General features: G+C 39.1%; 1 protein-coding gene and 1 long non-coding RNA gene across 14 annotated transcripts in view; one reads left to right on the top strand and one right to left on the bottom strand.

Moving 5' to 3' along the window:
- The first annotated feature begins 9,152 nt into the window (after positions 1 to 9,152).
- The window catches only part of CUNH15orf41 (chromosome unknown C15orf41 homolog), a 232,700-nt gene continuing 230,172 nt past the window's right edge, over positions 9,153 to 11,680 (top strand). For 9 of the 13 annotated variants that reach the window (XR_003848152.1, XR_003848153.1, XM_029559769.1 and 6 more), the window contains exon 1: positions 9,726 to 10,054. Coding sequence is in view for 7 of the 13 variants with exons in the window: in XM_029559769.1 (XP_029415629.1) it covers positions 9,954 to 10,054 (101 nt within the window). In the remaining 6 variants the exon portion in view is untranslated. The other 4 variants (XM_029559770.1, XM_008825312.3, XM_029559771.1 and 1 more) reach the window with 4 other exon arrangements.
- On the bottom strand, positions 9,158 to 10,273 carry LOC115068814. The gene is made up of 2 exons (XR_003848154.1): positions 10,075 to 10,273; positions 9,158 to 9,592 (listed from the first exon to the last, which is right to left on the bottom strand). It is a non-coding gene; the product is annotated as an uncharacterized LOC115068814 (long non-coding RNA).

The following is an 11,680-nucleotide window of genomic DNA, read 5'->3' as shown; positions in this document are numbered from 1 at the left end:
GGATTCACAGTCGCTGTTTGAATGTGAACAACTGTTTGTTTTTTCCAAAGCCACAATGAGGTACTTTTGCCATTACCAATAATTGTGTCAGTGTGCTACAAAAAAATCACCTTGGTTTCTTACCATGTACAGGACCTCAGTAGAGACTGAGTAGCAGGAATATCATTAGGTAACTAATAGAATAAAGAAGAGGCCAGGAGTACCAGTTGCATACTTAGAGTGACAGATAAGAGGCAGCAATTGGCCGTGGAGGCCAGGATAGGTAGTAGTGTCATTTTACAAGAATGAAAGCAGATTTAAACAGGCTTTAAAATGAGCTTAACTTTGAAAAACCTGTATTTGAGATGTCTGCAAGGTTTGGAGATTAATTTGTAGAGTACACAAGTGGATACATGATTCTGGACCCTTCAGCTAGAACAAGATTTTTTTATTACACATTGAGCAAGAATGAAAAAAGAGTTACTGTCCAAGAGAAAACCAAAATGAGATTAGTCATTTGTGGAACTTCAAGAGAGTACTGATGAATGTAAGCCTGGAGAATTTCAGACATAGCTAAACTCTAATTCAGGTCATCTGGATATAAATTTAAGTGTTGCTGAGGAAGCAAATAGGAATTTGACATAAACAAGTAAGTTGACATTTAGTTACTTTGCTGTCTGTCTTCAGCAATACAGAAAGTTGGTATGGTACTTCAAAAAGAAGAGCTAGAAAAATAAGCCAGTAAATCTGTTTCTATTCTATGCTCTATCATCTTTCTATCATCTATCTATCTATCTATCTATCTATCTATCTATCTATCTATCTATCTATCATCTATCTATCTATCTATCTATCTATCTATCTATCTATCTATCTATCTATCTATCTAATCTATCATCTATCTATGTAATTACTGTGTTAGAGATTTGATTCTAATTAACTATTAAGCTCACCCAGTTAATTCTTCCGCATGAGTCTTTTTGAGTTCAAAGTTTAATTCCATAATACTAGAATGTCTTTATTGGAGCTAATCCTTGATCCATTGCGGATGGCAGCTTGGGAACCATCGATATGTAATATGTAATAAAGTAAGTATGTAACCCCTATGTGTGCATTGAAGACGGGAAGCCATGCTAGTCTAGGTCCTCTGAAGTGCAGATGCTAATACAGGATTTGACATGAAAGAGATGAGATTTATTGAGGTGGTAGAACTTAGGAGAGAGAGGAGCGTTAGGCTATCAGACCCTTGTGAAGGAGAAAGGGAAGGAAGAAAAGAGATCAGAAGGAAGAAAAGCAGGGAAGCAGGAAGGCAGACTGACAAGATGGAAGGTAGGAACTAGACCACAGTGAAATTCTAAGATATATAGGGATGTGTTTGAAGGGAAAACTTACTGGAATTTTTATCATATATCTGGAACTTTAAGGTATTTATCAGCTCAGACAGAATGAATCACAATTACATAGTGAGTGGCATAACTCTACATTAATAACATATTTCCTATAGATTCAAAAAGAAATCATTAGCTACTTGGGCAAAACAGAAAAACACATATGGCCCATGTCTGGGGGAGGCAGATTAAGACAATTTGAACATTTTGCCTAAGTCAGTCCATGAGTCTGAATTAAACAGTCCAAGCCCATCTCTGAGGTCTTAAGAAAAGCAGCATTATCAATAAATGCCTAGAAGTCAAACACGACTGAGGAGAGCTTGTGACAAGATTTAAGGACATTGTGTTCTCATTCAGTTTGCAAAGCAAAAGAAACTTTTCACATCATTTAGGAACAGTCTAAGTGTTAACAAGCAGTTGAAAAATAAAAATAGTATGAAATAAAGAGAAAAATGGCCATATAGCCTTCCCATTCATTTATTGTTGATATTTTATTAAGTTTGGTATGTCACTTATTCTTTTATGTCCCTTATTTTATTTTTCTGCATTACTTAAGATCATCCAGATCCATCATGGGTCTTTACCTATAAATACCTCTGTACATATTCCCTGATAAGATGGGGATTGTTTACATTGTATATTTTTAAAGATTTAATAATCAGAACAATCATTTGAATTTGCATTTAATCAGTTTATACAATAATGACCTAGTTAGCTCTCTTCCCACTTTAGTATAGGAATGAGCTTAGGACCAAGAATTGCAGTTTGTTGTCACATCTCTAGCTTGTTTTAAACAGAAACCGGAAGTAAATGCACTTTTTTAAAAAAAAAATTCTTTTTTAAAAAATTTTATATGTATGAGTGTATTGCCTGTATGTATGTTGAATGCACCCGTGTTGTGCAATGCTGCGGAGGTCAGAAGAGGACTTCAGATTCCCCTGGAACTGGAGTTTAGGACGGTTTGTAGCTGCCATGTGGGTGCTGGGTCCTCAGCAACAGCGCTCAGTGCTCTTAACTGCTGAGCCATCTCTCCAGCCCCAGTAAATGCACTTTTAATAAACCAAATTTAATTTATTGAAGGATGAAAATTTTCACAAAAGATGTGGTCAGACCTTTACATTGGTTATATAGATGGTTTAGAACAATTCCTGGTACATGGATTTCTCGGTAAATGATGAATGAATGAATGGATTTGGGGGTATTAATATTTTCTTAAGAAGAGTTGGCATAGTTGGCATTTTTTATTTTAATCCTGTCTATGTAAATAATTCAGGTGTGATTTTGTCAAACTAGATTTGTGTATACTTGTATGTGTGTGCCACTACATGGAGAACTTAAGTGTTCTTGAAGTTCTACTTCTGTTATTCCCTGCCCACTCCATTGCCTTAAATCCCCTCTCATTCCTATACCAGCTTAAGCCTTTTAGCGTTTTTGAAAAGTGAGTGGAAACCCAAGCTCTCTGGTACAAAGGGTTGGCATCCAGTGTGACTATGCTCTTGGCAATGCAAAACATTTGCTCCCTGCATCAGTAACTAATGAATCTGAATGTCCAGATATAACCTATCATCATGCTAAAAAAAAAAAAAAAATACATGCTGGCTTCTCTGTCAACATGCTGACTATCAGAATGCACACAAGGCAGGAGATTCAGTGACATGATTTCAATCATAGTTCTGTGAATGGAATGCCCATGAAAGCTGTCCATCAGTTACTAAAATCTCCATCTTGTTCTAGGTTGACTATGACATCATCACAGCATCAAATGAGACCTGGTTGATGAAAGAGAAGCATGGCCCAGTCTTCTGTAGTCATGCCAAGGACTTCATTCAAGGACTGCCTAACCTTAGAAACATACTATTCTACTCTTCACATGAAGCAAGAGTCAAAATTATCAAGTGTTCATAAGGATATCTTGCTTATAGTATAATATAAATCAGATGGAGCTGGACTCAAGTTATGAAAAGGATCTGACTTTATGGAAAGAAATAGCAAAAATGAGTGGAAGGAAAGATAACGTAATTTTCCAAGGTGGATTTTCAAGTGCTGGGGCTGTAGATTATTAAAAATATCTGATCTTTCATTTTTGGCTACTAGAAATATATTTATTTGGTATCATGAGCAAAGAAGCTAAGTTTTTTGTTAGAAGAGAGGTCTATGAGTAGACTCATATTTAAAAATAAACTCTAAAAAAAAAAAAAACTAATTGACGCTCCAAGCCATTTTGTACCTTAATTCCCCTATATGTCAAGTAGGAATAATAATTCAAGTTACCGATTCTGTAATAGAAATACATTAGATAATGATATAATATGCTTTCATTTTCTTCAAAGAGAAGTGCCTATTATTATAACTGCTATTCTTGTCTAGGACTCCTTTTCTTACCTTTCAATCACAGAGAAAGAAAGGGTTATAAATCTTGACTGGCATCTTACTTACTCTTTTGAAAGTCTAACCTAGTGGGATGGCAAAAGAGGGTAATGTTTTAAATGAAAGTCTTAGAGCTAATCTCGATCTGACATGCACTTCCAGTTCTAGCTTACATTGAAAGAAGTGCTCATTAAGGACAGAGTTGATTCCCTGCCTCTCATTCCCCGTCTTTCCTCCTCAAATAGAAGCCTTCTATCAGTGCTGCTCCTTTCAGTTTCTGAATTTATAAATGTGAGAAACTCCTCAGAACATGAGATATTCTTGCAGAATGGTCCTGAGGACAAGAGGAGTGATTGACAACTGCAGAAATTACATCTGAGGTTTGGTCCTGCAGGAAAAGGGGATACAAATTGCCTCCAAGTTATCTGCAAGTCCCTGATGAGCTGGAGGAGAAAATTTAAGAGGTTTCAGCCCTTCTTCAACAAACAAGCTCACGTACCTCCCTGTGCTATGACACAGAAGCACCCAAAAGTAATTGTCTCTGTAATAATGCAACCCATGCTCCTTTTCCTTGTCAAGTGTGGTGATGGTAAATGTGTACATGCCAATTAATAGGCTTTGTCTTCCACCCATGGCCTTCTGCAGATGATTCAAAACAGAAGATGCATATATACTCTGACTGATGAGTTTATGGTCTAAAGAAAAATTGAGACTTTGTGCTATAGAAATGTATGCTGTTGACTCCATGGGGTACAAATGATTTATTTTTATGTAGTTCTAGGGGTCAAACCTGGGACCTTGGGCATGCTAGACGAGTGCTGTGCCACTCAGTTACATCACTAGCCCAAAAGGGTGCAAATTAATTAACCTGTAAAGATTTGTACTGTTGAACTTAAAAACTGTGCAACACTAGAGAAGAACTAAACACAATAGAATAATGGCAATAATAATGATGGTGGCTGTTGCTGAGATGTCTTAAGGAAATAAGTTATATTTCTAACTAAGCATTCATGGAATGTATGACGTTTATTGGAATTAGCAATCTGTTTGGATATATGTAGCGAGTAATACCGACTGTATAAGATAAGGTGTTTTGTAAAATCCAGTTTGCAAGCCAACGGTGGTTGTCAAACTTCTTGTTATGAATTTTAATATGGTAAGCATCAACGTTTGATGATAGTAATGGCATTCTACTGACTCTTCCAATAACAAATTGCAGACTTGCATTTTATATGTTTTTATATTTTTAAATTTTATTTTTTGAGTAATTCACTTTTTATCTTATTCTAACAGTTTGTCCGTGACCGAGGGAAAGTGGAGTTTAGCACAAATAAATTGATAAACACCATTCTAGAATGTTGTACCATAACTGATAAAAGTAAATAGAAGTTACCTCTCAATGTCTTAATTTTCTTTAAGAAACAGATTTTATAACAGAATTTAATTTGTAAAGCTAGATCAGAAAATTAGAGAAAGATGGATGAATATATAATGGTTATATATTCATGGTTATAATGGTTGCCTTTTGTAAGTGTCTTAGTATTTTTGAATAACAAAAACCGGGTGGCATTCTGAATTACATGTACATGGGGCAGTTTCTGTTTGTAGTGGGTCTTGGTGAAAGCCCCCTAGATATATAGCCTTCTCTGGAATCAGGCCACTTTGTTTTACAGACCTTAACCACTGGACTCTATCAGAAGACTGATATTTAGGTTTTGTTTCTTCCCTCTTCTTCTATAGGACTTACTCCACCTTCACTGGCTGAATTGTCTCTGTTAGGGTTCCCATCTTTTTCTCAAATCATTACATTGTTCCAAGTATTCACAACTGAATTAATCTTCATTATTTACTAGAAACTTTTATTCTTTTGCGATCAGGATAAATTCAATGATTTGTCATTGAAAGCTGGAAATAGAGATACCTAAACATTGCTTCAAAAGACAGTTCGCTTCAAAAGATAGTTACACTCACAGTGTAAAGAGAAAGCCATACACTCTTTGGTGGTCAAAGTGACTGAACAATTTTATGAATGTGTGCTTTGATTACTACCAAAGTGGAAGATTACTGCCCCTTCAATAAGCATCCTGGTAGCCAGGGAAGGCTCAGGCTGTCTTAGAGAATAGATGCTTAATTGAGAATAATTCAACCCAAGAGTTTTCAAATCATTTTTTGAATTAAAATACAGTGCAAACGAGAACATAAGTTTTTTGTTTTTGTTTTTGTTTTTTGTCTTTTTGAGACAGGGTCTCCCTGTAGCCCCAGCTGTCCTGGAACTCACTATGTAGACCAGGCTGGCCTGCCTCTGCCTCCTGAGTGCTGGAATTAAAGGTGTGTGCCACCACGCCCAGTGAGAACATAAGGTTTTATAGTCAATACAGCTTAGCTTCAAATATGGTTTGACAACTTAGTAGCTAGATATTCTAGATGACCTTTCAGTTTCCTAATCTATAAACCAGCAGCTCTGCTGGACAGAGTAACGGTGCCAACTACATGACATAAGTTATAATGGGATGATAATTGCCCATAATAGATTCTAAAATAGTATTAGATTCTAAAATAGTATCTTTCCCTTTATTCAGTTAGTAAACTTCAACTGCTTTTCTTTAAAATAGTCAATGTGAACTTTTGCAAAGACTCCATAAATAGAATCAGATTTTTCAATACAATAAAAAGAATATATCCATATTTTTAAAACATGCATAGGATTTGGCAGACTGTTTGAAAATGTGTTTATTTTTTCCAAGATCAGATATCCTGCACTCTACTTAGAACTCTTTATTCCAGTAGGAATACCTTTCCCAGGCATGTGACTTGGCTCATTCTTATTTTCAACCCCTTGTGTTAATACCACTCTTGAAATGACTGTACGTCTCTACCCTGCCCCCTACTCTATCCCTCCTTAAAAATATTCAGCACTTACATCATCTAGGATGGTCAAAGGAAATCTGCTCAACTGGATTCACCTTTTAGGGCAGTAGGTGATTTCAAAGAGCTGCACCAGTCCTACTTATACCCCTCTCCACTTTTTCCATATGTCTTTTTAGAGCCTTTCTTCCTTTCAGATGAGGCCCTAACATTCCTTTGGTTATAGTGAGAACATGAGAGCATTCAGGATGAAAGACTGTCAGTTGCTCATGGTTACACATTCCATGACCTATTCTAAACAGGTAGCCAGTTTTTTCCTGTTTTTAGCTTTTCAGTGCTTTTTTTTTTCAGTTCTCCTTCACTTAATGAGGAAATGGTATTTCTGACTGACTGAGAAACGAGGACAACTTCAGGCATGCAGAAAAAGCCCTAGAAGAAACAATAGCAGACAAGGGACACAGAGTACAGGGAGGGATAAGAGCAAGATGTATCAGGAGTAGCAGAAAGGATGTCTCGTAGGAGTACGGAGCCAATCCCAAGCATTTCACAGTACAAGAAAAAAGAAACCAATTAAATCACTACAAAACAGTTCTGCTCTGCTTCTATTTTGCGCTTAATAAACAACACTACTGTCACTGCCAATGCAAACGGCAACATAACTCCACTTCTCCCCCAGCACTAACTCTAAACAATCTACTGGATTTGGGTCAAAACTGTAAACTGCCAGGATGTTAAAAATAAAAACAGGGAAACAAACCTGGCATTTTCCTTAAGGGTTGTGAGGGCGAATGCAGGACAAGAGCCAGGGAGAAGAGCTGCTATAAAAATAACTAGTGCAAACATCCTTGAACTGATGTTTTCTATAAAAATCCCATGGCTGTGAATTGGAAGGAGTGAAGCTGTGAAGGGGAAAGGAATGGGGAACCAAGTGGTGTCTGCTTATCGTCAGTCAGCTTTCATGTAAAAGTCACGGCAGGGTCAGCAACAAACTAGCCAGGTGGCAACTCCAGGCTATGCTGCCATAAATAAATAGTTATGTACTAATGTCACACAACCAGAGCTAGATGTAAAGCATATGGGAAGGAAGCACTCTGATGTAAAGATTCAGAAAATAGCATGCTTGCTCAGTTTAGGATCCAGTGTTGGTACTGGATGTTTGAAATGCTTGAGAAAACGAAATCACGAAATGTTTTTAAAATCCCAGCTTTAAGATTTTTTGAAATGTAGATTATTTCCTTAAAATAATTCTTAACCTTTGAGTTAGGAAAGTGTGACTGATGCAGCAATTACACATGGCAGAGAGCAGGCGATACCACGTCTACTAGAACCAAAGTTCAGTTAAATCCCCACTTGGGCTATTTACTTATTCTCATGACCTCTGGGATGTTCCTTAACCTTTTCATGCCTTGCTTTGTTCACTGTGTACAAGGAGGGAGGGGATGGTAATAGAACCTGTGTGGGGAATGGCATGAGTGAGTCTCTACATGGGGAACCTATAAAGCAGCATCTAGGAAACGTCCTAGCAGGTTTCTCAAATAATCTTACCTAAGTTATTTTATACAGACTTTGCTGGACATTATGCCATGTAAATTTTTATTCTCTAAATTTTCTTAATTGGCATACGGTCATTGTACAGTACATAGTGCTATTCATAAAAAGAATGTCTTTCAAGTATATCAATTTCAAACAGCCCCAGCCTTCTTACTTCCATCCATCTGCCTCTGCTTTCATGTATATACATACATACACGTATATGTGCACACACATGGTTTTTTGTATGTATGCACAAGCTATGATCTACAAATGAGAGAAAACAAAGTATTTGTTTGAGCCTTATTTGGCTTAATGTGATGATCTTCAGTCTCAGCCATTTTCCAGATTACATCATTTTATTCTTTATAACTTAATAAAACTCTACTGTGTCCGTATATTTTTCTTTTAAAATTTTATTTTTATTTTATGTGTATGAGTGTATTGCCTGCATGTATGTAAGTGTACTGCTGCGGGGGTCAGAAGATGGCTTCAGGTTCCCCTGGAACTGGAGTTAAGGACAGTTCGTAGCCGCCATGTGGGTGCTGGGAATTGAACCTGGGTCCTCTGGAAGAGCAGTTAGTGCTCCTAACCGCTGTGCCATCTCTCCAGCCCCATCATATTTTTCTTCACCCCTCTACTGATGGACACCTAGGGTGATCCCATAACTTAGTTATGCATTAGCCTATTCAGTCTTAAAGGCCGCCTCGTGAATTAAAAATTAATTTTATAGGTAAAGTAACAGAGGTTTTGATGGATTAAGGATTTATCAAAGGGGGTTTATCTAAACTAAACCTCAAATCCAAATTAATGTTAAACCACTTAAAATATCTCTAAAACCCAAGCACTTTTTCTTACATTTTCTCAAAATGTTAAAATTTGAAGAGATCAAACCCAGCACATATCCATTAAGAAGCAAAAGGTTTTAAAAGAGGAATTAAGGGAAGGGCTTTGAGCTCCAATAAATTCACTTAGGAGAGCTGAGATCATTCACAGTGCCTATTGAAAACAAATATTAACTCAGTGACTCATTTCTATGCATATTTATTGGGTGTCCAGTATTTTGGTTCAGAGAGATAATTTCTTGAGGTGTAGGGAGGTGAAACCGTCATTCTTCACTGCCAGCTGTTTCACAACACTGCTGTACAGGGAGAGGCTGAAGTTGGAGCAGTTTCCCAACAAACGCCAAACTCGTTACAGCGATCCTAGTGGATTTCGCTGCTCGGCTTCTGTTCACGCGAAGGCCTGTTTCTCTGCTGAGATAATCGGGCGTGCCAGGAAACAAATTCAAATCCCGCGCTCCAGCACTGGACTTCCGGGGCTCCAGCTGATGGCTGGTGGGACATCTGAGAGACCTGTCCTCTGATCTGTGCAACAGGCCTCCCTGGCTTTTTAAACTGGCAGTGTGGATTCCGTGAGCATCTGTGTTCGAACTCAGGTGGGCGACGCAGGGGATATCTGCCCTGAAGACACAACCGCTGAACCTTCCCGCCCGCTACTGCTGCTTCCTGGTTAGCATGCCCTTACTAAACATGGCGGCAAGTTGCCTTCGGCCCGGCACACTGCGGCTGCTCAGTACACCCAGCAAGGGTAAGCGGGTCTCCAGACCGCCTCCGCCGCGGAGGTGCGGGTTGAAACCTGGGATGCAGTGTGTGTCTGCCCCGTTGTGCAGCGAGGGCTGTGTTTTGGGAGGGGCGGGGAGTGTAGCGGCAACCTAAGGAGGACGAAGACCTAGGGCCGTGCCGCGCTGTGCCCACACCAAGGCTGCAGAAGCCATAGGGTGATTTTTCCTTGTCCCTGCCACCTCCGGGTCCCAGGCCCAATATGATACTGACCAAAGCCCAGTACGACGAGATAGCCCAGTGCCTAGTGTCTGTACCGCCCACCAGGCAGAGCCTGAGGAAACTGAAGCAGAGGTTCCCCAGGTAAGTCCCAGTCTCCTCACCTCACTGCCTTTTGCTTGCAGCCCAGTCTCAGCCACTGTGGCAGTGCTAAGGAGCCACGTGTCACATAGGAATGGGAGAAACACTAGTGACAGGGGTTAGGTCGAGGATGGTGCGAAAGCTTTCTCCTTCTGCCTTCCACACTTAACTCTTAGTGGCCGAGTCGACTGTAGCTTCCCCAGGCCTTGCAACCGAGTTCAAGTCACAAATGTTTATTGGAAACCTGATACGTATTTGGGGGCGGGGCGCTCCATAAATGGCCACCGGTTGATTGACAGATATAGCAGTGGATGATGGGTAATAGAGTCTGCAGAGTGAAAATGTGAATTGTAGATTCTTGAGACTGACTTGTTGCCTACTGTACTGAGGCACCTAGGATTTGTAGATTAAAAAAATAAATAGCCCGGTGTGATGGTGCACGCCTTTAATTCCAGCCCTTGGAAGGCAGAGGGCAGGCAAATCTCTGAGTTCGAGGTCAGCCAGAGCTACGTAGTGAGGTCCTGTCTTCAAACAACTCCCCCCACCGCCCCCAACAAACTGAGGACTTCGTTCATTTGACCCCTAGAGACCAACAAGGGAGCAGAGGCCTAAAGGGGCTTCATTATGTTGACTATGGTTCATATACTGATTGTACAATTCAGTGACCTCAAATGTTCTTAATACAGTTGGGACATTGGCACCCAGAGTTTCCACTGGTCTTTTGGACAAACAGGTATGAAGGTTTCTCATCATGTGCAGACATTCTCCGTGTATTTCGTTCTTCCTTCTCCACCAGACACTTTCCTGTGACTCACGATTACCCAGTCTTCTAAGAAAGGTCTCTTACGGGTTATGTAACGGGTTTCTTAATTTAAAGATGTGAAAACTGAGACCCAAACATTACGTTCGTGAGGAAAGAGGTTATTATGATAGTGAATCTGTAAAAAATACATAATGTTTTATACATGTTTTCTAACACAAAACTATATTATGGTGTTGAGTATAGTTACCTAATGGGGAGAGCTTCCTCATCCATCATGTGTAGCCTTTGACCAAGTATCACTACAGACACATCTCATAGGGGGAAAAAAGTTATTGGCTAATAGGTCTCTTATTTAAATAATTAAAGCATATCTTTTTATGGCCTCAGTTTTTGGTAAACTGGTTTTTTACTGTATAAATGGAGGGGCTCTCTTTCCAATATTGTCCATACTTAAGTGCAGTATTTGTCCCTTTCTTATATTAGGATTTTTATCAGAGTTGCTATCAAGAAACACAACTGGCGGGTTGGAATTTTATTATTGCCATTAATTTCGCCAGTGCTGCCCATGAACAGTTAAATGAGTGACAGCTGGTCAGCCAAGAAAAAAGGTAGATTTTTGTTGTGTTGGACAGTTTTAGAATAGAGCTTTTAAGTGTTCTCTTATTATTATGTACGTGTATAACAACATTGTCTATATGTATGCATTGGGCACATATGTGTCAAGGTGTGTGTGAAAGTCAGAACAACTTGTGGGAGTCTGTTCTCTCCTCTCATACGTGCTCTGGGGATCAAACTCAGGTTCTGAGGCTTGGTGGCAAGGGCCTTTACCTACAAACCATCTTGCCAGCCCTTCTAATTTGTTTTTT

The sequence above is a fragment of the Nannospalax galili genome, unplaced genomic scaffold (genome assembly GCF_000622305.1).
Source record: "Nannospalax galili isolate Female #2095 unplaced genomic scaffold, S.galili_v1.0 scaffold629, whole genome shotgun sequence".
NCBI classification, from domain to species: Eukaryota; Metazoa; Chordata; class Mammalia; order Rodentia; family Spalacidae; genus Nannospalax; species Nannospalax galili.
This window is presented reverse-complemented; position numbering and strand designations above follow the sequence as displayed.